This window comes from Chlorocebus sabaeus, chromosome 19 (assembly GCF_047675955.1).
Source record: "Chlorocebus sabaeus isolate Y175 chromosome 19, mChlSab1.0.hap1, whole genome shotgun sequence".
In the NCBI taxonomy this organism is placed as follows: Eukaryota; Metazoa; Chordata; class Mammalia; order Primates; family Cercopithecidae; genus Chlorocebus; species Chlorocebus sabaeus.
The window spans coordinates 12395521-12417416 of NC_132922.1; the positions used below are offsets into that span (position 1 = coordinate 12395521).

The 21896-nt window shown below is 48.3% G+C and overlaps 2 protein-coding genes across 4 annotated transcripts in view; one reads left to right on the forward strand and one right to left on the reverse strand.

The window, feature by feature from the left end:
- DDX17 (DEAD-box helicase 17) overlaps nt 1–4683 on the forward strand; it is a 23921-nt gene extending 19238 nt beyond the window's left edge. The window contains exons 12-13 of one of the 2 annotated variants that reach the window (XM_007975760.3): nt 112–354; nt 1664–4683. In XM_007975760.3, the coding sequence (XP_007973951.1) occupies nt 112–354; nt 1664–2169 (749 nt within the window). In that variant the 3' untranslated portion in view covers nt 2170–4683. The remainder of the gene's footprint in view (nt 1–111; nt 355–1663) is intronic. The other variant, XM_007975761.3, reaches the window with a different exon arrangement.
- KDELR3 (KDEL endoplasmic reticulum protein retention receptor 3) lies at nt 4681–20157 on the reverse strand. Of its 2 annotated transcripts, none has more exons than XM_038007438.2 (5): nt 19865–20157; nt 13626–13726; nt 8335–8493; nt 6608–6860; nt 4681–5592 (listed from the first exon to the last, which is right to left on the reverse strand). In XM_038007438.2, the coding sequence occupies exons 1-5, from the start codon at nt 19953–19955 to the stop codon at nt 5552–5554; spliced, it is 645 nt and encodes a 214-aa protein (XP_037863366.1). In that variant the 5' UTR covers nt 19956–20157; the 3' UTR covers nt 4681–5551. The 2 variants fall into 2 exon arrangements, with proteins under 2 accessions (XP_037863366.1, XP_037863365.1); XM_038007437.2 differs by having other exon boundaries at nt 19820–20071.
- Nucleotides 20158–21896: the final 1739 nt, after the last annotated feature.

The following is a 21896-nucleotide window of genomic DNA, read 5'->3' on the forward strand; positions in this document are numbered from 1 at the left end:
TTCTTTCCTCTTGCTGTCATCTGCATTCGTGCTTCCCACCTGTTGTTGGCATGTCCTTTACCTTCTCTTTCCCTGCCACATCAACCTACACACTCATCATTGACGTGGAAGATGTGGAAGATGTCAAGTTTGTGATCAACTATGACTATCCAAACAGCTCAGAGGATTATGTGCACCGTATTGGCCGAACAGCCCGTAGCACCAACAAGGGTACCGCCTATACCTTCTTCACCCCAGGGAACCTAAAACAGGCCAGAGAGCTTATCAAAGTGCTGGAAGAGGCCAATCAGGCTATCAATCCAAAACTGATGCAGCTTGTGGACCACAGAGGCGGCGGCGGAGGCGGGGGTAAGGGTAAGTCCTGGAGTTTTCCAGGTACTGCCAAGGTATCCCTTTATGCTTACTGTGCCTTGTTTTAGTTGCTGGTTTTAACCATGTGAAGGCTTTAAGTGTGTTGCTTCATAACAAAGGACACTGCCTAATGCTTTTTATAACCTTTTTCAGCTAAGAAAATGTGAAGTTTGTTGTGATAGTTCTATCAGTTAAGCTAAATTGTGAGTTTTTTTTTCCTTAGAGACTGGTCTGGTTTTTTTTGTTGTTGTTGTTGTGTTTTGTGGTTTTTTTTGTTGTTGTTTCTTTGAGATGGAGTCTTGCTCTGTCACCCAGGCTAAAGTGCAATGGTGCGATCTCGGCTCACTGCAACCTCCGCCTCCCAGGTTCAAGTGATTCTCCTGCCTCAGCCTCCCAAGTAGCTGGGATTACAGGCGCCTGCCACCACACCCGGCTAATTTTTGTCTTTTTAGTAGAAATGGGGTTTCACCATGTTGGCCAGGCTGGCCTCAAACTCCTGACCTCAGATGATTCACCTGTCTCGGCCTCCCAAAGTGCTGAGATTGCAGGAGTGAGCCACCACACCCGGCCGAGACTCACCTGGCTGAGTTTTAATGTGGTTGCTTTGGCAGGGCGGGGGCAGAGACAGAGTCTCTGTGTCTCCCAGACTGGAGTGCAGTGGCACGATCTCGGCTCACTTCAACCTTTGCCCCCTGGGTTCAAGCGATTCTCCTGCCTCAGCCTCTTAAGTAGCTGGTATTGCAGGCTTGTGCCACCATGCCCAGCTAATTTTTGTATTTTTTGTAGAGTACTGACCTCAAGTGACCCTCCTGCCTCAGTCTCCCAAAGTGCTGGGATTACAAGAGTGAGCCAGTGTGCCCCCGGTCATGGTTGCTTTTTTTTAATACTTTCAAAAATGCTTAGTAGTATATTAGGTTTACAGTTTTCCATACGGAGAGATCAGTCATTTTACACTGTTTAGTGGTCGGTAGAAACTGAGACATAGCAGTTGGATGTATAGTTGCAGAATATCCGAGGATCTGGGCTTCCTGACTCAAGGTTTCATATTTTAACACCGTGTTTCTTGATCATCCTCAAGTAAAGGGCCTAAAAGAGTGAAAAGGTCTAGTGTCCTTTAATATTTACTGTGCTTTTGAATGTGCCCCATTAAATAAATTATGAGTATATTTTTACAGTACTAACTTGGAGGCTGGCCAGCATAACTAAATATCAAGGAAACATGCTTAATACTTTTGTACCCAGTAGAATTTTTACATTGTTATGTTTAGGTCATACATCTGGCATTAAAAATTCCCTTGTATCTTCCCATTAGGTGGTCGTTCTCGTTACCGGACCACTTCTTCAGCCAACAATCCCAATCTGATGTATCAGGATGAGTGTGACCGAAGGCTTCGAGGAGTCAAGGATGGTGGCCGGAGAGACTCTGCAAGCTATCGGGATCGTAGTGAAACCGATAGAGCTGGTTATGCTAATGGCAGTGGCTATGGAAGTCCAAATTCTGCCTTTGGAGCACAAGCAGGCCAATACACCTATGGTCAAGGCACCTATGGGGCAGCTGCTTATGGCACCAGTAGCTATACAGCTCAAGAATATGGTGCTGGCACTTACGGAGCTAGTAGCACCACCTCAACTGGGAGAAGTTCGCAGAGCTCTAGCCAGCAGTTTAGTGGGATAGGCCGGTCTGGGCAGCAGCCACAGCCACTGATGTCACAACAGTTTGCACAGCCTCCGGGAGCTACCAATATGATAGGTTACATGGGGCAGACTGCCTACCAATACCCTCCTCCTCCTCCCCCTCCTCCTCCTTCACGTAAATGAAACCACTCAAGTGGTAGTGACTCCAGCAGACTTAAATTACATTTTAAGGAACACTCTTTCCTTTTTTTTCCTCTCCCCTTTTCTTTTTTTTATTTTTCCTTTTTCTTTTCTCTTTTTTTTTTGTTATTAATTTTTCTCCCCAACCATCGTGATTTGTCTTTTCATGCAGATTAGTTAGAATTCACTGCCAGGTTTCTTCTGCCCGCCAAAATGATCCAGTCTGTAATAACATTTTGTAAAAAAAAAAAAAAAAAAATACATATATATATATATATATATATAGCTGACTGGAAGAGATTAATTTCTTCCCCCAACTTCTTGCATGTTGAAGATATTCGAGCTATTTTTCATCTTAAAGAGTAAGGTATTAGGCCCTTTTGTGGAAGCCCATCTTTTGTTTTTTTCTGAGCTGGTGGGGAGGGAGGGAGGGAGGGGGGAGGGCTCAATCGTTTTGCAGAGGAAGATGGCATCTGTGCTTTAAATTTCTCATTACTGGGTTAGAAAACAAACAGGGATTTCCCTGCACATTTTCTTTTGTTATTTTAAATGTTTCTCAAGTTGGAACAGGTTTCCTCAGGCCTGTTTTGACTGATTGCTTGAGTGCATTTGACAGTTAAAAATCACTAATTGGTTTTATCTCCCTTTACACTCTGCCTTTCCCCCGCCCCCATTACTGAAAAATAACCATTTTAGTGTCAGGTTAGAAATTGAAATGCGGAGTCTTGTGTATCCTTTAAATTAAAAACCACAAGTGTTTATTGCAGTGGTTTAACTGTAGCATCTCAGCATCTGGGTGGAAGCTGCCTATATTTCCCGGTAAAACTGGGGACCATCTGTGAAATTAATTTTCCAGCCAGACAGCTGCTGTGAGCAAATGAACATAAATGCTCACTGGAAACTAACCAGTTTTTATATTGACCTGCAGTGTAAAAAGCACATTTAATTATAAACAATATATTCAAAATGGGCAGATTTTCTTTTGAAATGCAGTGTAGAGCTAGAATAAAAACAACTCTTTGCCAGCTACTCTGCCCTTTTGGCAAAGTTACCTTGAACAAAGAATCTTCAGGGTTTATTAAGAACTCTTATTTTCTTCATACCCTGTTCTCTGCAGTGCTTTCTAACAGCTTCTGGGTGCAGATTTTCTTCGGCATCATTTTGCACTCAGCTTATTACAGGTAGGTAGTGCTTAAGAAAAGTCATGGAGGACTAAAGCCTAAGTCCTTTTCACTTTTCCTCCATCTGAAGGTAGGTGAGTTCATCCTCTTCATAGTAATGCTGTTTTACCAAGACTTTTTATATAGCAGATGAACCCAGAAAGAATTTTCTGCTATTGTGTTCACTACAACAGGATAGAGACATCAGACAGCCCCAGAAACCCCTTTCAGATCTGATACGGGACTATTAATTTTTATGCTGTTAATTTGTATTCATTCACAACGCAGTTTAAGGCGGAAGGCTCCACTGCATTCTTTGGCTAAGGCTTGAATGCTTGCTGATTTGTAAGATCTATATTTGAGATTTTTGTTTTCCTTTTAAAATTCTTTAGGGAGAGAGGGATGGTTTCTGAGGGGTTCTGAAAGTATGATTCAATGTGCAACATACAGGTAGGTCTTCAGCATAAGCTGAAATGTATGCATGTAAAAACTTTGACATCTTTTTTTTAATTTTCCACTTTCTTCTTTCTTAACTTTACTTCTCTTTTTGTCCCCCCCCCCCATCTTATAGAAGTTGAGGCCAAGGGAGGATGGTAGGCACAGACGAAACGTGGCAAACTGCTCTGTGCTTTCAAACCAAAGTGTTCCCCCCTACCCCAAATTTGTCTAAGCACTGGCCAGTCTGTTGTGGGCATTGTTTTCTACAACCAAATTCTGGGTTTTTTTCTTCTTTCTTTAAACATAGAGGTTCCACCACAAGGGATGCCCTACTCTCTCGCAGCTCTTGAAAGCATCTGTTTGAGGGAAAGGTCTCTGCAAGCAAGTGGTTATTTGGATTGCTTGCTTCCCTTTTTCCACCTGAGACATTGTAATCATAAAATAACAGTAAAACCTTAAAAGCTATTATGGCCTGAGCACAGCTGAAATCTAGCAGAGTTTAACTCTTCTGCCTCCATTTCTGTCACTCATAATTCAGGTTCTGCTGTTGGCTTCAGAACATGAGCAGAAGAATCATTTTATGCTAGTTACTGCATTCATGGTTGAAACTCAACTTAGGGAAAGGGTTTCAATGTATTAAGCAATGGGCTGCTTCTCCCCCAATCCTCCCTAACAATTCGTTGTGTGGACTTCTCATCTAAAAGGTTAGTGGCTTTTGCTTGGGATCAGTGCTCTCTATTCATGTTCTTGCTGGTCTCCAAACATTCCTGTTGCATTAAGACTTGAAAGATTTGTAGATGTGTGATGTTCAGGCACAGGATGCTGAAAGCTATGTTACTATTCTTAGTTTGTAAATTGTCCTTTTGATACCATCTTGTTTTCTTTTTGTAGGTATAAATAAAAACACTGTTGACAATAAGGTGTAAGGTTTTATTGCTTAAAAATTCTCTGAATAGTTCAATGTAGACATCTTAAAACAGGTTTTATTTGTTTCAAGACAAAGGGGGAATATTGGATTGACTGATTAGCACCTAAAACTGAAAGGAAAGTAGAATTGATTAAACTTAAGAGTTGGAGTCGAAAACCCTAGCAGGATACCTAGTAGGTAAGGGTTTGGATGTATCTGTATCTGCTCATAAGTAAAACAGTGATTGAGCAAATGGTACTCACCTAAGTACCATTAGGTTATTGGTATTAAGGTACTAAGTGCAAGGCAGGTATCAGTCACTGGTTTGAAAAAATTCAAACCGGTAAAAGATGAGGCACAAAACTCTTCCATCCAAACCTGGTAAATTTCAGTATGAAAGTGAAATACGTTTCACACTTAAAACTAGCTGTCACCTTTATATCTTGACCACCTAAATTTGGTCACCTACCTGGAAAGTGGAAATTCACAAGAGCGTAGTCTAATATTTTAACTGGTCTTTAGTTGGGACATTCTTAAGAGGAGGGACATTGTTCCAGATTGGGGTTGACTTCCTCATCATGAGTCTTGCCCTCGGGCCTTGGAGAGCAATCATTTATTTGATCTTTTTCGTCGGTAAGGCACCTTAAGGTTTCTTGTTGCAGTCATTTTGAGGCACCGTATTTGTGCAGTTGGCCCAGGTTTTTATGACCTTACAATGAGTCTTTAAGGGCAGTCTATTGATGAGAAGGTCTTCTGGGTGGGATGATCAAGTTTTGCTGAAATCCACACTAAGCATTTTTCTGGTTTTAACATTTGATCCCAAATTATGGATAAGTTGCCAAAGAACATTCAAAATGGTGTAGACTATCTCAGAGGGTCCTCAGATTGGCATTGGAAGACTTAACTTCTTTCCCTTAAGGACTGGAAGAAAATGGAGATGAAATGAGAATTTACCATCTGATGAAAGGACTGCTTTATAACTTGGTGCATAATCTTATTATCATCTCTTAATGGCCGGCTCACAGTATATGTTCGATTGTTAAAGCAAAGGGGGAGTCTTCATCTCTGGTTGACTATGGACCTGCTGATCCCCGACTTGGTTACTGGCACCCTTCCCCACAGCTGTAAACTTAGTAGTTGGCCTCAAATTGTCTATTGTACATCTCAAACAATCCATCAGCAGTCCCTCTCAAGTCCCAGAACTTGTGTCCACATCTCTTTCTACCTAGAGCCTTTTCCCTGAACAACTGCAACTGCCCCATAGCTAGTCACTGTACTTGGACTGCTTTTTACCCTACATAGCAGCTAGTGGGTTGAGTTTTTTAATGACACAATAGCCGCCCTTGGCAATCAGAACATAGTGCAAACCCCTTACGCTGGCCTATGAGGTGCTAGGTCAAGCTTGTCCAACCCGTGGCCCAGGATGGCTTTATGGCCCAACACAAATTTGTAAACTTTCTTAAAACATTGAGGTGGTTTTTTTGTTCATAAGCTATCATTAGTGTATTTTATGTGTAGCCCTACACAATTCTTCCAGTGTGGGCCAGGGAAGCCAAAAGGTTGGACACCCCTGCCCTATGTGAACTGGTCTTGGTTGACCTGTTATCTCCAGGTTTATAGATTTTGACCACGCTAGCCTTTTTGTCCATCACACCAAGCTGTTTGCCTTGGGGCTTGTGATAAGTTCTGGAATGTTTTTCACTACTAACCAAGTATTCTGTCATATGTCATCTCACAGCTGTCTTGCATAGTACACATAACCTATTGACCATGTTTTGATAGCATTTCTTGAAAATATTTGTCTTGCATTAGGAACACAGCACTGTGAATGGCAGAGACTTGACTGTTCATGTCTGTATCTGCTGGAATACTTATTGAATGGATGAGTAACTCCTTAGGCCAGTGCCAGCATCAGTGCTGTTATCCCAGGACCTACCTTTGGTCACATACAAGTAGAAGAAGTCACAGTAGAAGATGGTTTGTACTACTCCAGACACCACTGCGATTTGGTCATAGAAATTCTCAGTCTGGTACCGCCTGATCCAGTTAGCCAGGTAGAGTGCCCGGTACAGACCCAGAAAGAACAGGTAGTGAGTAGTAATGGTCTCAGCCTCTCCAGTCTTGCTGATCATGAAGAGCTGGGGCAGAATAGCCACTGACTCCAGGTAGATAGAGAAAGTCCAGAGGATCTGAGCCAAAGAGAAAGCGGCCAGAGACTGAGCAAGACCAAGAAGAGGCCCATCTCGTTAAAAGAACATAATCACTAAAACAATAGCTTGCTGGGGAAGAGGTATACAGTAAGGGGGGAAAAAAAGTTCTCAATAAAAATTATATTTTAATCAGTTTAATGTACCATCTCTAGGTAAATATAAGGGTTTTTTTTTTCTAATTTTTGAAAGATTATACAGTATACTGCTTTTTTCACAGTGTGGCATGAGCATTTATATAAAAAACTACTTTTAATTGTTTTTTAAAGATGGGGTCTAGCTGTGTCATCCAGGCTGGAGTACAGTGGCATGATCATGGCGTCCTGCAGCCTCGACCTCCTAGGCTCAAGCGGTCTTTCCATCTCACCTTCCCTAGTAGCTGGGACTACAGGCATGTGCCACCAAACCTGGCCAAAAATAACTTTTTTTTTTTTTTTTTTTTGAGATGGAGTCTCCCAGGCTGGAGTGCAGTGGTGCGATCTCAGCTCACTGCAAGCCCCGCCTCCTGGGTTCACGCCATTCTCCTGTCTCAGCCTCCCGAGTAGCTGGGACTACAGGCACCCGCCACCACACCCGGCTTATTTATTTATTTATTTATTTGTATTTTTTAGTAGAGACGGGGTTTCACCGTCTTAGCCAGGATGGTCTCGATCTCCTGACCTTGCGAGCCACCGTGTCCAGCCAAAAAGAACTTAAATGATAGTTTCATAGTATAAAATCATAAATTAAGCCACAATTTCTTAAAATCTAATCATGTTGCCAGGCTCATACGTATAATCCCAGAACTTTGGGAGGCCGAGGTGGGTGGATCACTTGAGGTCAGGAGTTGGAGACCAGCCTGACCAACGTGGCGAAACCTTGTCTCAACTAAAAATACAAAAATTAGCTGGGTATGGTGGCTTACACCTGTAATCCCAGTTACTCGGGAAGCTGAGACAGGAGAATCACCTGAACCCAGGAAGCGGAGGTTGCAGTGAGCTAAGATCGTGCCACTGCACTCCGGCCTGGGCAACAGAACAAGACTCCATCTCAAAAAATAAATAAATTAAAAAAGTCATGTCCATGAACACCAGCATCAGAATCTCCCAAGATGCTTGTTGCCTGCAGATTCATGGGCCACAGTCCAAACTTACTGAGCTGAAATTTCTGAGCCTGGATTGTGCTACAGGGATTCAGGGATCTGCTAATCATCTGTTGAAGAGAAGGTCTCAACAGCCAGAAGTAGGGGAAGTAGGGCTGTGATGCCTGCTTGGTTTATGGGCATCATGACTATTTAGATGTGCTCATTTCCAAGTAAAGCATTGTAAATAGCTTGTCAATTTCTTCTCGACTTATAACTGAAGGATACATGAGTAATGGTCACAGTTGTAAGCAGAAGGCAACCCCAGGGTCTGGAGGGAAGGATACGGGGGAACATACTTCCCTTTGAGAATTGGTACTCAGTCCCTTCCCTTACCTCCAGCGGAGTGAAACTGTAGTTTTCAAGGAAGGAAAGGCCAATGACTGGGACCAGAAGAAACTCCAGGCGGAATGTGTCATTCTCACTGTCAAAAGTTTTACGAAATTTCCCATATATCATGTACACTGTAACATAGGCGCAGAGGAGAAAAACCACCTAAAAAGGGAGAGAGACATGGGAATCTATGAAGTCATTGCCCTGCGTATTTACTAGGCTCCTAGCCTACCAAACGTAAGGGTCAGTGTTCTGCCATAATGTAACATGAAGAGGTTAAATGTGTTTGCAATTTATCTTGGGTCCAGTTGCCTAGAATTTGAAGTCAATGACCCTTTCATTAAATAACTCCATGCTTCTATACCGGGACTGACAGTGCTACCATGAAGAGTCAAAAGGTGCCCTTGTCATCCCCTTCAGTTGTGGAACACTAGGCGAAACAGGATTGTTGTGTTTCAGGGGATTTCCCAGAGGCATTCCAGGGCTGTTGAAACAATTTTAAAACAATTTTCTGGATATGCATCAGTGACTTCTGAGCATTATTCCACAAGGACTAGCATCTTTATTATTTTTTTTTAAGGTTGCCCAGTCTGGCCTCTAACTCCTGGGGTCGAGTGATCCTCCTGCTTCAGCCTCCCTAGAATCTGGGACTACTTATGTGCCTGCTAACAGTCCTTGAATTAACTGACCATTGCTCCCTCAGAAAGGCTCTCCATCTAATCACAGTAGCTGTCCTCTAGCATATAATGATTTCATTTTGATATGGCCTCTAACCTTCCAGGCCAGCAGTTCTCAAACGAGTATGCATCAAAACAGATGCTGGCCGGGCATGGTGGCTCACACCTATAATCCCAGCGCTTTGGGAGGCCGAGGTGGGCGGATCACCTGAGGTCAGGAGTTCGAGACCAGCCTGGCCAACATGGTGAAACCCCATTTCTACTAAAAATACAAAAATTAGCCAGGCGTGGTGGCAGGCACCTGTAATCCCAGCTACTCGGGAGGCTGAGGCAGGAGAATCGCTTGAACCCGGGAGGCGGAGGCTGCGGTGAGCCGAGGTCATGCCATTGCACTCTAGCCTGGGAGATAAGAGTAAGACTTTGTCTCAAAAAAAAGAAACAAAAAAACAAAAAAACCCACAGATGCTATCTCTTCCCTTGCCCCAAGAGCTTTTGATTTCATAGGTCTGGATGGACCTGAGAGTTTGTATTTCTTTCTTTTTCTTTTTTTTTTTTTCTGAGATGGAGTCTTGCTCTGTTGCCCAGGCTGGAGTGCAGTGGTGCAATCTTGGCTCACTGCAACCTCCACCTCCTGGATTCAAGCGATTTTCCTGCCTCAGCCTCCCAAGTAGCTGGGATTACAGGTGCCCGCCATCATGCCTGCCTAATTTTTGTATGTTTAGTTTCGCCATGTTGGTCAGGCTGGTCTCAAACTCCTGACCTCGTGATCCGCCCGCCTTGGCCTCCCAAAGTGCTGGGATTACAGGCGTGAGCCACCGCGCCCGGCCTTAAAGTTTGTATTTCTAACAAGTTCCCAAGTGACGCTCATGCTGCCGGAGCAGGACCACACTGGCCTAGAACACTCCTATTTGTAGTCCTATTTGGAGTTATTTCCTCGAAACAATCCTTTTTTCTCTAGAATGAGGCACACATTCTGTCGCCAGAGCTCCATGTGAGCATGTTCATTTTTACCCGTGATCACATGCTTTGTAAATGTCTATGTACAAGTCCATCTTCCCTCTAAGAGAGGACTCCATGGCAGGGTCCACCTCTTAATCCTCAGCTCCTAAGTCAGTCCCTGGCACAAAACAAATGCTGGAATGAGTGAAAGAGGTGATCAATTTTTCATTTCAGAAATATAGAAACTAGCCTGTTTGAGCTTCCGAGAGCTCATTCAGCTATGCCAAGGGCTGAGTCTGCCGTCTCTGCCAGGAATGCCCAAGGCTGACTTAGGCTGAGAAATGAACTAGGCAGGTGATGTTTGATACATGTGTGAACTTAAGATGGTGATTTCCAGTCCTCAGATTCACATTCACTAAATCTGAATGAGTTCAACACCTCACAAGTAACAGCAACCTCCACCCTACCAACTAGTAACAACATGCCTGAAATCCCAAAGGGATGTCTCTGATATGGAAGAGAAGGACAACCGCTTTGGTTAAATATTTTCTAGGTGCTGTATGTTATCTCACGTGATCTTCTCAATAACCCTGCAAGACAGAATTCCCCCATGGAGTCCTTCTTTCTTAGAAATAAGACTCCTAGGCCGGGCGCGGTGGCTCAAGCCTGTAATCCCAGCACTTTGGGAGGCCGAGATGGGCGGATCACGAGGTCAGGAGATCGAGACCATCCTGGCTCACACGGTGAAACCCCGTCTCTACTAAAAAATACAAAAAACTAGCCGGGCGAGGTGGCGGGCGCCTGTAGTCCCAGCTACTCGGGAGGCTGAGGCAGGAGAATGGCGTGAACTCGGGAGGCGGAGCTTGCAGTGAGCTGAGATCAGGCCACCGCACTCCAGCCCAGGCGACAGAGCGAGACTCCGTCTCAGAAAAAAAAAAAAAAAAAAGAAGTAAGACTCCTAGGCTGGGCACAGTGGCTCTCACCTGTAATCCCAGCACTTTGGGAGGGCAAGGAGGGCGGATCACAAGGTCAGGAGTTTGAGACCAGCCTGGCCAACATAGTGAAACCCCGCCTCTACTAAAAATACAAAAATTAGGCATGGTGGTGCGCGCCTGTAATCCCAGCTACTCAGGAGGCTGAGGCAGGAGAATCACTTGAACCCGGGAGGCGGAGGTTGCAATGAGCTGAGATCACGCCACTGGCACTCCAGCCTGGGCGACAGAGGGAGACTCTATCTCAAAAAAAAAAAAAAAAAAAAGGCTGGGCGTGGTGGCTCATGCTTGTAATCTCAACACTTTGGGAGGCCAAGGTGAGCGGCTCACGAGGTCAGGAGACCATGCTGGCTAATACGGTGAAACCTCGTCTTTATTAAAAATACAAAAAAAAAAAAAAATTAGCTGGGCATGGTGGCATGCGTCTGTAATCCCAGCTACTCAGGAGCTGAGGCAGGAGAATCGCTTGAACTTGGGAGGCGGAGGTTGCAGTGAGCCAAGATCATGCCATTGCACTCCAGCCTAGGCGACAGAGCTAGATTCCGTTAAAAAAAAAAAAAAAAAAAAAGCTAGGCATGGTGGCAGGTACATGCCTGTAATCTACTCAGGTGGCTAAGACATGAGAATAACTTGAACCCGGGAGGCGGAGGCTGCAGTGGAGCGAAGATTTCGTCACACCACACACCAACCTGGGTGACAGAGGGAGACTCTGTCTCAAAAAAAAAAAAACAGTGGGGGCAGTGGGGGCTGGGTGTGGTGGCTGCAGTGGGGTGGCTCACGCCTGTAATCCCAGCACTTTGGAAGGTCGAGGTGGGCGGATCACAAGGTCAGGAGTTTGAGACCAGCCTGGCCAACACAGTGAAACCCCGTCTCTATTAAAAAAAAAATACAAAAAATTAGCCAGGTGTGGTGGCAGGTGCCTGTAATCCCAGCTACTCGGGAGGCTGAGTTAGGAGAATTGCTTGAACCCGGGAGGCAGAGGTTGCAGTGAGCTGAGATTGCGCCACTGCACTCCAGCCTAAGCGACAGTGCAAGACTCCATCTCAACGACAAAAAAGACTCCTAGCTGAGCATGATAATTCCAGAACTTGGGGAGGCTGACACAGGCAGATCCATTGAGCCCAGGGGTTTGAGACCAGCCTGGGCAACATGGCGAAACCTTGTCTCTATTAAAAATACAAAACAATTAGCCAGGCATGGTGGTGTGTGAGTGTAGTCCCAGCTATTCAGGAGTCTGAGGTGGGAGGATCCCTTGAGCCTGGGAAGTTGACGCTGCAGTGAGCCATGACCACACCACTGCACAAGAAATAAGATTCCTATTAGACATTATCTAATAGGAATCAACTAAAATCTACATTTTGGCTGGATGCGGTGGCTCACACCTGTAACCCCAGCCCTTCGGGAGGTCGAGGTGGGCGCACCACTTGAGGTCAGGAGTGTGAGAACAGCCTGGTCAACATGGAGAAACCCCATCTCTCCTAAAAACACAAAAATTAGCTGGGCGTGGTGGCAGGCGCCTGTAGTCCCAGCTACTTCGGAGGCTGAGGCACAAGGCAAGCTCCCGGCTTGAAACCAGGAATTGGAGGTTGCAGTGAGCTGAGACTGCGCTGCTGCACTCCAGCCTGGGCAACAGGCAACAGTGAGACTCTGTCTTAAAAAAAAGAAAAAAGGTGTGTCCTTTGATCTTTACACGGCTAGTTCCTTGTCACTAAGCTGTCAGCTTATATGTCATCTCTTTGAAGAAGCCCTGACCACACTCCCTAAAGTAGCTCTCTAATCCTTCTCTTTCACCTAAAACATTTTTTTTTTTTTTGAGACAGGGTCTCGCTCTGTTGCCCAGACTGCAGTGGCATGATCGTGGCTCACTGCAGCCTTGACCTATCAGGATCAGGTGATTGTCCCACCTCAGCCTCCTCAGTAGCTGGGACTACAGATGAGCACTACGCCTAGCTAAATTTCTTAAATTTTTTGTAGAGGCAGGGTCTCACTACATTGCCCAGGCTGGTCTCAGACTCCTGAGCTCAAGCAGTCCTCTCGCCTCAGCCTCCCAAAGTGCTGGGATTACAGGTGTGACCCTTTATTGAATGTTTAATATATGGCAGGGTTTTTTACATTTACATTTATTATCTCGTTTAATGTTCCCAACCAAACCCTCTGAGCTAATGGTGTTGTCCTTTTATTTTATTTTATTTTATTTTATTTTATTTTATTTTATTTTATTTTATTGTTTTGAGACAGAGTCTCACTCTGCCACCCAGGGTGGAATGCAGTGGTGTGATCTTAGCTCACTGCAACCTCTGCCTCCCGGGTTCAAGCAATTCTCCTGCCTCAGCCTCCCGAGTAGCTGGGACTACAGGCATGTGCCACCACACCCGGCTAATTTTTTGTATTTTCAGTAGAGACAGGGTTTCACCATGTTAGCCAGGATGGTCTCCATCCACCCGACTCGGCCTCCCAAAGTGCTGGGATTACAGGCATGAGCCACCGTGCCCGGCTCTGTCCTCATTTTTGCATGAGGACACTGAATACAAAGAGGCCCAAGATGAGGTCATGCAGCCACTAAGCAGCAAAGTCAGGATTCAAACCCTGGTCGGCCTGGCTCCACACACTGAGTTTCCAAGCAGGCCACCTCACAGTTTGTGAGGGCTTGGTGGCCTCCCCCGACCATCATCACCCAGCCCCTCACCTTCATTACTGTGTTGTAGATGGAGATGAAGTTGGTGAACAGGTCCAGGTATCTGGTGGTGAAGACGAGAGCAAAAAGGATCTGGCTCTTCCCAGAGATGCCTGTGGCCAAGGGTAGACAGGAGACAATGAGGACACAGACTCCTAAGCCTTCCCACCCTCAAGAAGTGCACAGCCTGGAGCTGGGGAGGCCTTCAGAGTGTCCACTCCCACTCAAAGACCTCCTGTCCAGGGCACTGTCGCTCCCTAAGGGCCAGGAAACTCACCCTTCCCATCAGCTCACTTGAGTCCTTGTTCCTCTCATTAAGCTGTAATCTGTCTCCCAGTCTCCAAATAAAGACACGAACACCGAGTTCCCAGTCCCCCTGCGTGTGCCTGCCTGGGCTCTTGCTCTGGGGAGGATGTCGGGGGTGGTGTGAGTCGGGCTTGGTGGGGGTTGTTGAGGCTTCTCTTCACTCCACCCCCAGAGTTCCACTGACAATCCCCAAAGCTCAGTCTTAAGAACAACTCACTGACTTTACAAGGTGTTGATTCACCAGGAAGACCGCAGCAAGCAGAGGAAGGTTCAGGGCCACGGGAGTATTCGATTTTATTTTTCAAACTGTAAGATTTTAAAAAGCCTTTTCTTTTTTCTTTCTTTCTTTTTTTTTTTTTTTTGAGATGGAGTCTCACTCTGTTGCCCAGGTTGGAGTGCAGTGACGTGATCTCGGCTCACCACAACCTCTGCCTCCCGGGTTCAAGTGATTCTCCTGCCTCAGCCTCCCAAGTAGCTGGGATTACAGGCGCCCACCACCACGCCTGGCTAATTTTTGAATTTTTAGTAGAGATGGAGTTTCGCCAGGTTGGCCATGGCTGGTCTCAAACTTCTGACTTCAGGTGATCTGCCCACCTTGGCCTCGAAAAGTGCTGGGATTACAGGCATGACCCACTGCACCCGGCCAAAAAGCCTTTTTTCTAGTTACAAAAGTTATGCCTATATTTACTCTTTGCAAAACAAAAATCAGACAATATATAAAGATGCAAAGACAGAAATATCCCAAAGCCCTAGGTTCAACCTTCCAGATCTTTGTGAACAGGTACACACATGACACCTATGTGTACACATATGATGCACATGGATGCACTGAGTTGACAAAAAAGTTTCATAATCTCCATGCAGTTTCTTCCTTTTTTATTTTTTCTTTTTAGAGACAGGGTCTTACTCTGTCTCCTAGGCTGGGGTGCAGTGGTGCAATAATAGCTCACTGCAGCCTCGATCTCCTGGACTCAAACAATTCTACCTCAGCTGGAAACTATAGACACAAACCATCAGACTGGCTAATTTTGTTGTTGTTATTATTATTATTATTATTGAAACGGAGTTTCACTATGTTGCCCAGCCTGGTCTCAAACTCCTGGGCCCAAGTGATCCTCCTACCTCATTCTCCCAGTGTTGGAATTATAGGTGTGAGTCACCGCGCCCAGTCTAAATGCTGTTTCTTGACCTACTTTGGTCTCTTTCTTTTTTAACTTTTTATTTTGAAAGAATGTTAGATTTACAACAGAGTTGTAAGGACAATACAGACAGTCCCATATATCCAGCTTCCTCTAATGTTAACATCGTATTTGGGCTAGGGGTAGTGGCTCATGCCTGTAATACCAACACTTTGGAAGGCCTAGGCGGGAGGATCACCTGAGGTTGGGAGTTTGAGACCAGGCTGACCAACATGGAGAAACCCTGTCTCTACTAAAAATACAAAATTAGCTGGGCGTGGTGACGCGTGCCTGTAATCCCAGCTACGTGGGAGGCTGAAGCAGGAGAATCGCTTGAACCCAGGAGGTGGAGGTTGCAGTGAGCCGAGATTGCGCCATTGCACTCCAGCCTGGGCAACAAGAGTGAAACTCTGTCTCAAAAAAAAAAAATCATCGTATTTAACGACAGTACTTTATCAAAACAAATAAATCAACATCAGTAGAACACTGTTGACTGAACTCCAGGCTTTATTCTGATTTCACCAGTTTTCCCACTGCCGCCCTTTTTCCATTCCTAGGTTCTGTCCAGGAATCCATGCTGCATTCTGTTGTCATTCATGGTCTTTAGTGTCCTTTGGCCACTTTTTTTTTTTTTTTTTGAGACAGAGTCTCACTCTGTCACCCAGGCTGGAGTGCAGTGGTGTGATCTCAGCTCACTGCAACGTCTGCCTCCCGGGTTCACGCCATTCTCCTGCCTTAGCCTCCCGAGTAGCTGGGACTAACAGGCACCTGCCACCATGCCCGGCTAATTTTTGTGTTTTTAGTAGAGATGGGTTTTCACCACGTTGCCTAGGCTGGTCTCGAACTCCTGACCTCAAGTGATCTGCCCGCCTCAGCCTCCCAAAGTGCTGGGATTACAGGCGTGAGCCACTGTGCCCGACCAGCAGTCTTGGTTATCAGATGGAAGAAACAGTATATATATAGGGTTTGGTTTAACCTGTGGTTTCAGGCATCCACTGGCAGTCTTGGAACATATCCTTTGTGGATAAGAGGGAACTACTATGGTGTCTGATTCAGGTCTGGTTCCCCTGTACCCCTGAACTGTACCTTCTCTAACCACTCCTCTGGTTCCAGACATTTGGGGTGGGAGAACATTTTTTTTTCTTTTTTTGTGAGACAGGGTCTCACTTTGTCACCCAGGCTGGAGTACAGTGACACAATCACAGATCACTGCAGCCTCAACCTCCCCAGGCTCTGATGACTGTCCTACCTTAGCCTCCTGAGTAGCTGGGACTACAGGCAAATGCTACCATGCCCGGTTAATTTTTATATTTTTTCTAGAGACAAGATTTTTGCCATGTTGCCCAGGCTGGTCTCAAATTCCTGGGCTCAGGTGATCCTCCTCCTTCCCAAAGTGCTGGGATTACATGCGTGAGCCACTGCACCCAGCCTGGGGGAACATTTTTAAAATGAGCAAGAAGGAACACCCCTGAAGTCCCTAACATTCTGGAGAATGTGCTGGCTTGAGGGCGAGCCTGGGTCTCACATTCCTCACCTGCCAAACAGCCCCTCATGCAGAGTGGCAGGACTGAGGTGAGGAATACACAACGCTCAGTGAGAATCTGAGTCCCTTTGGGGGGTCTGGCACGCGTGCACGTGCACTTGCCAGGGTGAGGGGGACAGTGGGGCTGGCAGTGGGTAATGAACCCCACTGGGGGAGGCCATACTGACCCGAGGCCAGCTCTGGGATGGCCTGATGTTCATCTCACTGAGCCCTCACACAGACTTCGCCAGAGAAGCCCTTGGCCCCACGTAGGACAGTCTGGGAGGTAGCCCTAGTAGGGGATGCTTGGCCACCTGCATGGGCCTTCCCCTACCCCTCTTTTCTCTTCATCCCCAGCCTGCCAGCCTCTTGGGTTTCACTCACATTTTCCTTAGCGCTTTGGGAACCCTGGTGATCTTTTGTTTTGTTTTGTTTGTTTGTTTGAGACAGAGTTTCCCTCTTGTTACCCAGACTGGAGTGCAATGGCGTGATCTAGGCTCACTGCAGCCTCTGCCTCCCAGGTTCAAGCGATTCTCCTGCCTCAGCCTCATGAGTAGCTGGGATTACAGGCACCCATCACTATACCCAGCTAATTTTTTGTATTTTTAGTAGAGACAGGGTTTTGCCATGTGCCAGGCTGGTCTTGAACTCCTGACCTCAGGTGATCCACCTGCCTTGGCCTCCCAAAGTGCTGGGATTACAGGTGTGAGTCACCGCGCCCAGCCCTCCGGTGATCTTGAGCACGATAGTTTTCATACTTTTGAAAACAATCATTTCCACCAGGAAGCTGCACATGGAGACCCGGGACACAGAGGACAATGTGAGCCTGGACTGGCCAGAGTCCCTCCGGGCTCCACTGAGCACAGGTGGACCCCACTGCTGGGGCAGCCCTCACTCCCATTTGACAAATGGGAAAACAGAGTCCCAGGGTCACACAGCAAGTCAAGGAGAGGAGCAAGAGTGAAGCTCAAGTCTCTGGCCTTTGGGACTGGCTCTATTGAAGTCACCCCAGGCCCTGCCTCCATCCAGGCACCTCACCTCTGATTTCTCTCTGCGCACGCACAGGCCCATCCCTGCCACCCAGCTGCCCTTTTTTTGTTCCCATAGTATTCACTATGGCCTCTAACAAACCATGTCATTTGCTCAGTTTCCTAGGACTATTGTTTATCGATGGCTTCCTACCACTAGAAAGTCAGCTCCACCATTTGGCCGGGCATGGTGGCTCACACCTGTAACTTGAGCCCAGGAGTTCGAGACCAGCCTGGCCAATTTTAGTAGAGAGGCGAAACCCCGTCTCTACTAAAAATACAAAAATTAGCTGAGTGTGGTGGCGGGCATCTGTAATCCCAGCTACTCGGGAGGCTGAGGCAGGAGAATAGCTTGAACCCGGGAGGCAGATGTTGCAGTGAGCCCAGATTGTGCCACTGCACTCCAGCGTAGGGGATAGAACAAAACTCGGTCTCAAAAAAAAAAGGTGGGTGCAGTGGCTCATGCCTATAATCCCAGCACTCTGAGAGGCCGAGGTGGGTGAATCACCTAAGGTCAAGAGTTCAAGACCAGCGTGGCCAACATGGCGAAACCCCGTCTCTACTAAAAATACAAAAATTAGCCAGGTGTGGTGGTGGGGCCCTGTAATTCCAACTACTCAGGAGGCTGAGGCAGGAGAATCGCTTGAACCTGGGAGGTGGAAGTTGCAGTGAGCCGAGATCATGCCACAGCACTTCAGCTTCAGGGACAAAGCAAAACTCTATCTCAAAAAAAATAAAAATAAAAAATAAAAGAAAGTCAACTCCACTAGGGTTGGGCCTCTGCTGTCCGGGCTGTATTTCAGGTGCCCAGCAGTGTCTGGCAGACAGCGGCCAGGTACCAGTGTCCCTTCTTGGTTATGGTTGCTCACTCCGTTCAGGGCCCTCAGCGAAAGTGCAGGGATAGGTCAGAGCTGATTCTCCCCTCACCAGGGCCTGCTGCTCCGGGTACCCCACTCAGCATTCCTGGCCACCTCCCCTGAGGAAGAACCTGAAGAGACACCATCTCTGTACCTGTCTCTCCAGAGACCCCAAACCCAAATGGCCTCCAGGCCTAGAACCACTTCCTCCGCACCGTACTGTTGTTCATGTCTGCACCGACCCCCACCCTGCCAGGCCTCCCCCAGTTCTCTGTGCCTTCTCTCTCAAAGCTTCCAAAGCGACCTGCTTCAGGCCCCCTTCCAGGCCCCTTTCCCGCTCCCAAACCGTGAAGGCTCCCCAGACCCAACTCCCCGGCCTGACAGAAAAGGCCTTTTCACATCTGGACCAGCCTCCCTCCTGTACTCATCTCCCTCCAGACCACCTCAAATCTGGCTACCCACCCTTCCGGGGGGATGCCCGGTGCTTGGTGACCTCCATGTCTGTGCATCCCCAGAGCCCTCCACAGCACACACTTCCTGGATTGACACCTGTGCGTCCTCCAAGACCAGCACCGAGCTGCTCCTTCCACAGGGCCTTCCGGGCCCACTCTCGGCCTCCTCAGCCCCGTGAGGAGCCTGAGCTCATTCCTGCATCCCCACACCCAGTGCCAGGCACAGGGCAGGCACCACAAGGACGCCGGTGGACAAAGATGGCTGCAGGAGGCTCTGGCAGCCTTTGGTGGCTCTGGATCTGTTTGGCGACCGTGAGTCCAGCCTCAACGTTTCTCCAAAGTCCCAGCAGGGCAGCCAGAATGCAAACAGGGTACCCCTCCAGCCCTCCCCGGCTTCCATTCAGGGGCCGCTCCACACCCACCTAAGCCAGGCTGGTCCCTCCTGCCACATCCCAGCCACCGATACCACACATGCAGGCAGGAGAGGGACGAGGGCTTAGTTTGGGGGGCGTGGGGGAGGTCTGGGAAGGGGCAGGAAAGAGAAGACCTTGAGAATCGTGGGCCGTTTCCTGAGTGCATACCAGCTTCTCCCCTCAATCGAGGGTGGAGGGAACAATGGGTGTAACTGGTGAGAGGGAGGGGTTGTGACCTCCCTCATACCCCTCATCTTCCAACCATCAGTAACACTGCCAACCTGAGGGGGCGTCTGTGCAGGAACAAACCCACCCTCCTCCCATCATCTCGAGGGGTCCTCCTTTGATTTTATACAACTTTACATTATTTTTGGAAGTGGAGCTCTGCAAAGTTTCAAGGATCCCCATGCCGGAGTCCCCGCCCTGAGCAGACACCGTGGAGCGCCCTACCCTGCACGCAGGGGCATGAGGCTGGCCAGAGAGGGGGTCCCTCACCCGTGCAGCACTTGGACCTCCAGATCTTCCCCAGCAGCAAGATCATGGCCAGGAGGTGGCTCAGGTCGCCGAGGATTCGGAACACGTTCATGGTTCGGCCCGTCGGTCGTGCGCCCGCGCCCAGCAAACTTCTAGGAAACTTTCTAGCGGGCAGGGCGGCTGCCACGTCCCCGGCCCTGATCTCTGGGTGCCCTAGAGCCCTGCCTGCGCCTCACAGCTCCGCGTTCGCACCCGCCGTGCCGCCGCCCACACACTCTTGGCCGGGCGGTGACGTGGCCAGGGCGGCCGCCGGCGCAGGGTGGGGAGCCAGGAAGCGGCGCGGCCCGGAGTTCCCGCCTCCCGCCCATCCCAGCGCCCGGCTCCCGGGTGGGGCGGGGCGGGGCGGGGCGGCCCGGTGACGCGGGGGTCTTCTGACCTGCGCCCGGCTGCCGTGTGCGCCGGGTGCCCGCCACGACCCATGCCGCCCATGCCCCAAGTGTCCTCTGCCTTCCCTCCGCAGAAACCAAAGGCCTGCCACCAAGCCCCTGTCTCTGCCTCAGTTTCCTTATCTGTACACAGGCCCCATAACACTGGTGCCAGCGCTTGGCAGGAGCCAGCACGTGGAAGTGCCCTGTGGGGCGATCCCTGCTATTGTCCTCATTTTCCCAGAGCTGGAGCTCCCTCCTTGGGAGCGTGGGGTGGGGCGGGGCGAGCCGAAGGGGAGTCCTCACCTCTGTCTGTTAATTTGGATGTCCACACAGTCGGGACCCGACCTTGCTGCAGGTGGACAATGGTAATGGCACACCACTCAGCAGCGGAATCAGACTGACCTCAGCTGCAGCCTGGGTCGGTGGGCCTTCCCCTCTCCAGGTCTCAATTTTCTCACCTGTAAAATGGGGTTGTTGTGAGTAGGAAGGAGGTCAAGTTGGTCAGGGAGATCCAGGGCCCTCTCTTCTTGGTGTTACTAGGATATTAAACAGGGATGCACAGGCCAGGAGAGACCCCGGAGGGCTGAGCGGCAGGAAGGGTGGGGAGTGAAGGGCCCCCTGGTGGGAGGGAGTCCTCCCAGAGCTGTGTGGTCTGAGCAGGTCCACCACCTTCTCTGGATATAAGTCTCTGCATCTGAAAGAGTGGGCCAGGTGAGCTGAGGGCCCTTAGCCTCCCCTCCTTGACCTGAGTAAGCCCTCCTCCCACTCAGGGCCCTCATCTCTCTCTAAATAACAGACCTCCTCCTTTCCCTCCCACCTCCTGCCACAGATAACCAGAGAGGCTTTTCCATGACAAGTGTATTTAAACAGAGATGGGGTCTCACTATGTTGCCCAGGCTAGTCTCAAACTCTTGTGCTCAAGTCATCTGCCTGCCTCAGCCTTCCAAAGTGCTGGGATTACAGGCATAAGCCACTATGGCCAGCCCCTTTTCTGTGATAAAAATCTGTCACTCCAGGCCGGGCGCGGTGGCTCAAGCCTGTAATCCCAGCACTTTGGGAGGCCGAGACGGGTGGATCACGAGGTCAGGAGATCGAGACCATCCTGGCTAACACGGTGAAACCCCGTCTCTACTAAAAAATACAAAAAACTAGCCGGGCGAGGTTGCGGGCGCCTGTAGACCCAGCTACTCGGCAGGCTGAGGCAGGAGAATGGCGTGAACCCGGGAGGCGGAGCTTGCAGTGAGCTGAGATCCGGCCACTGCACCCCAGCCTGGGCGACAGAGCCAGACTCCGTCTCAAAAAAAAAAAAAAAAAAAAAAAAAAAAAATCTGTCACTCCAGTGGTCAAGACAATTCTATGGCCCCCTATGTCCCCTACTTTCCCTACTTTGACTCCCAGGGAAAGGCAGTCCTTTTTTTTCCTTTTTCTTTCTTTTTTTTTTTTTTGAGACAGAGTCTCACTCTGTGGCCCAGGCTGGAGTGCAGTGGCACAGTCTTGGCTCACTGCAATCTCTGCCTCCCGGGTTCAGGGGATTCTCATGCCTCAGCCTCCCAGGTAACTGGGATTACAGGCGCCCGCCACCACGCCAGGCTAATTTTGTATTTTTAGTAGAGATGGGGTTTCAC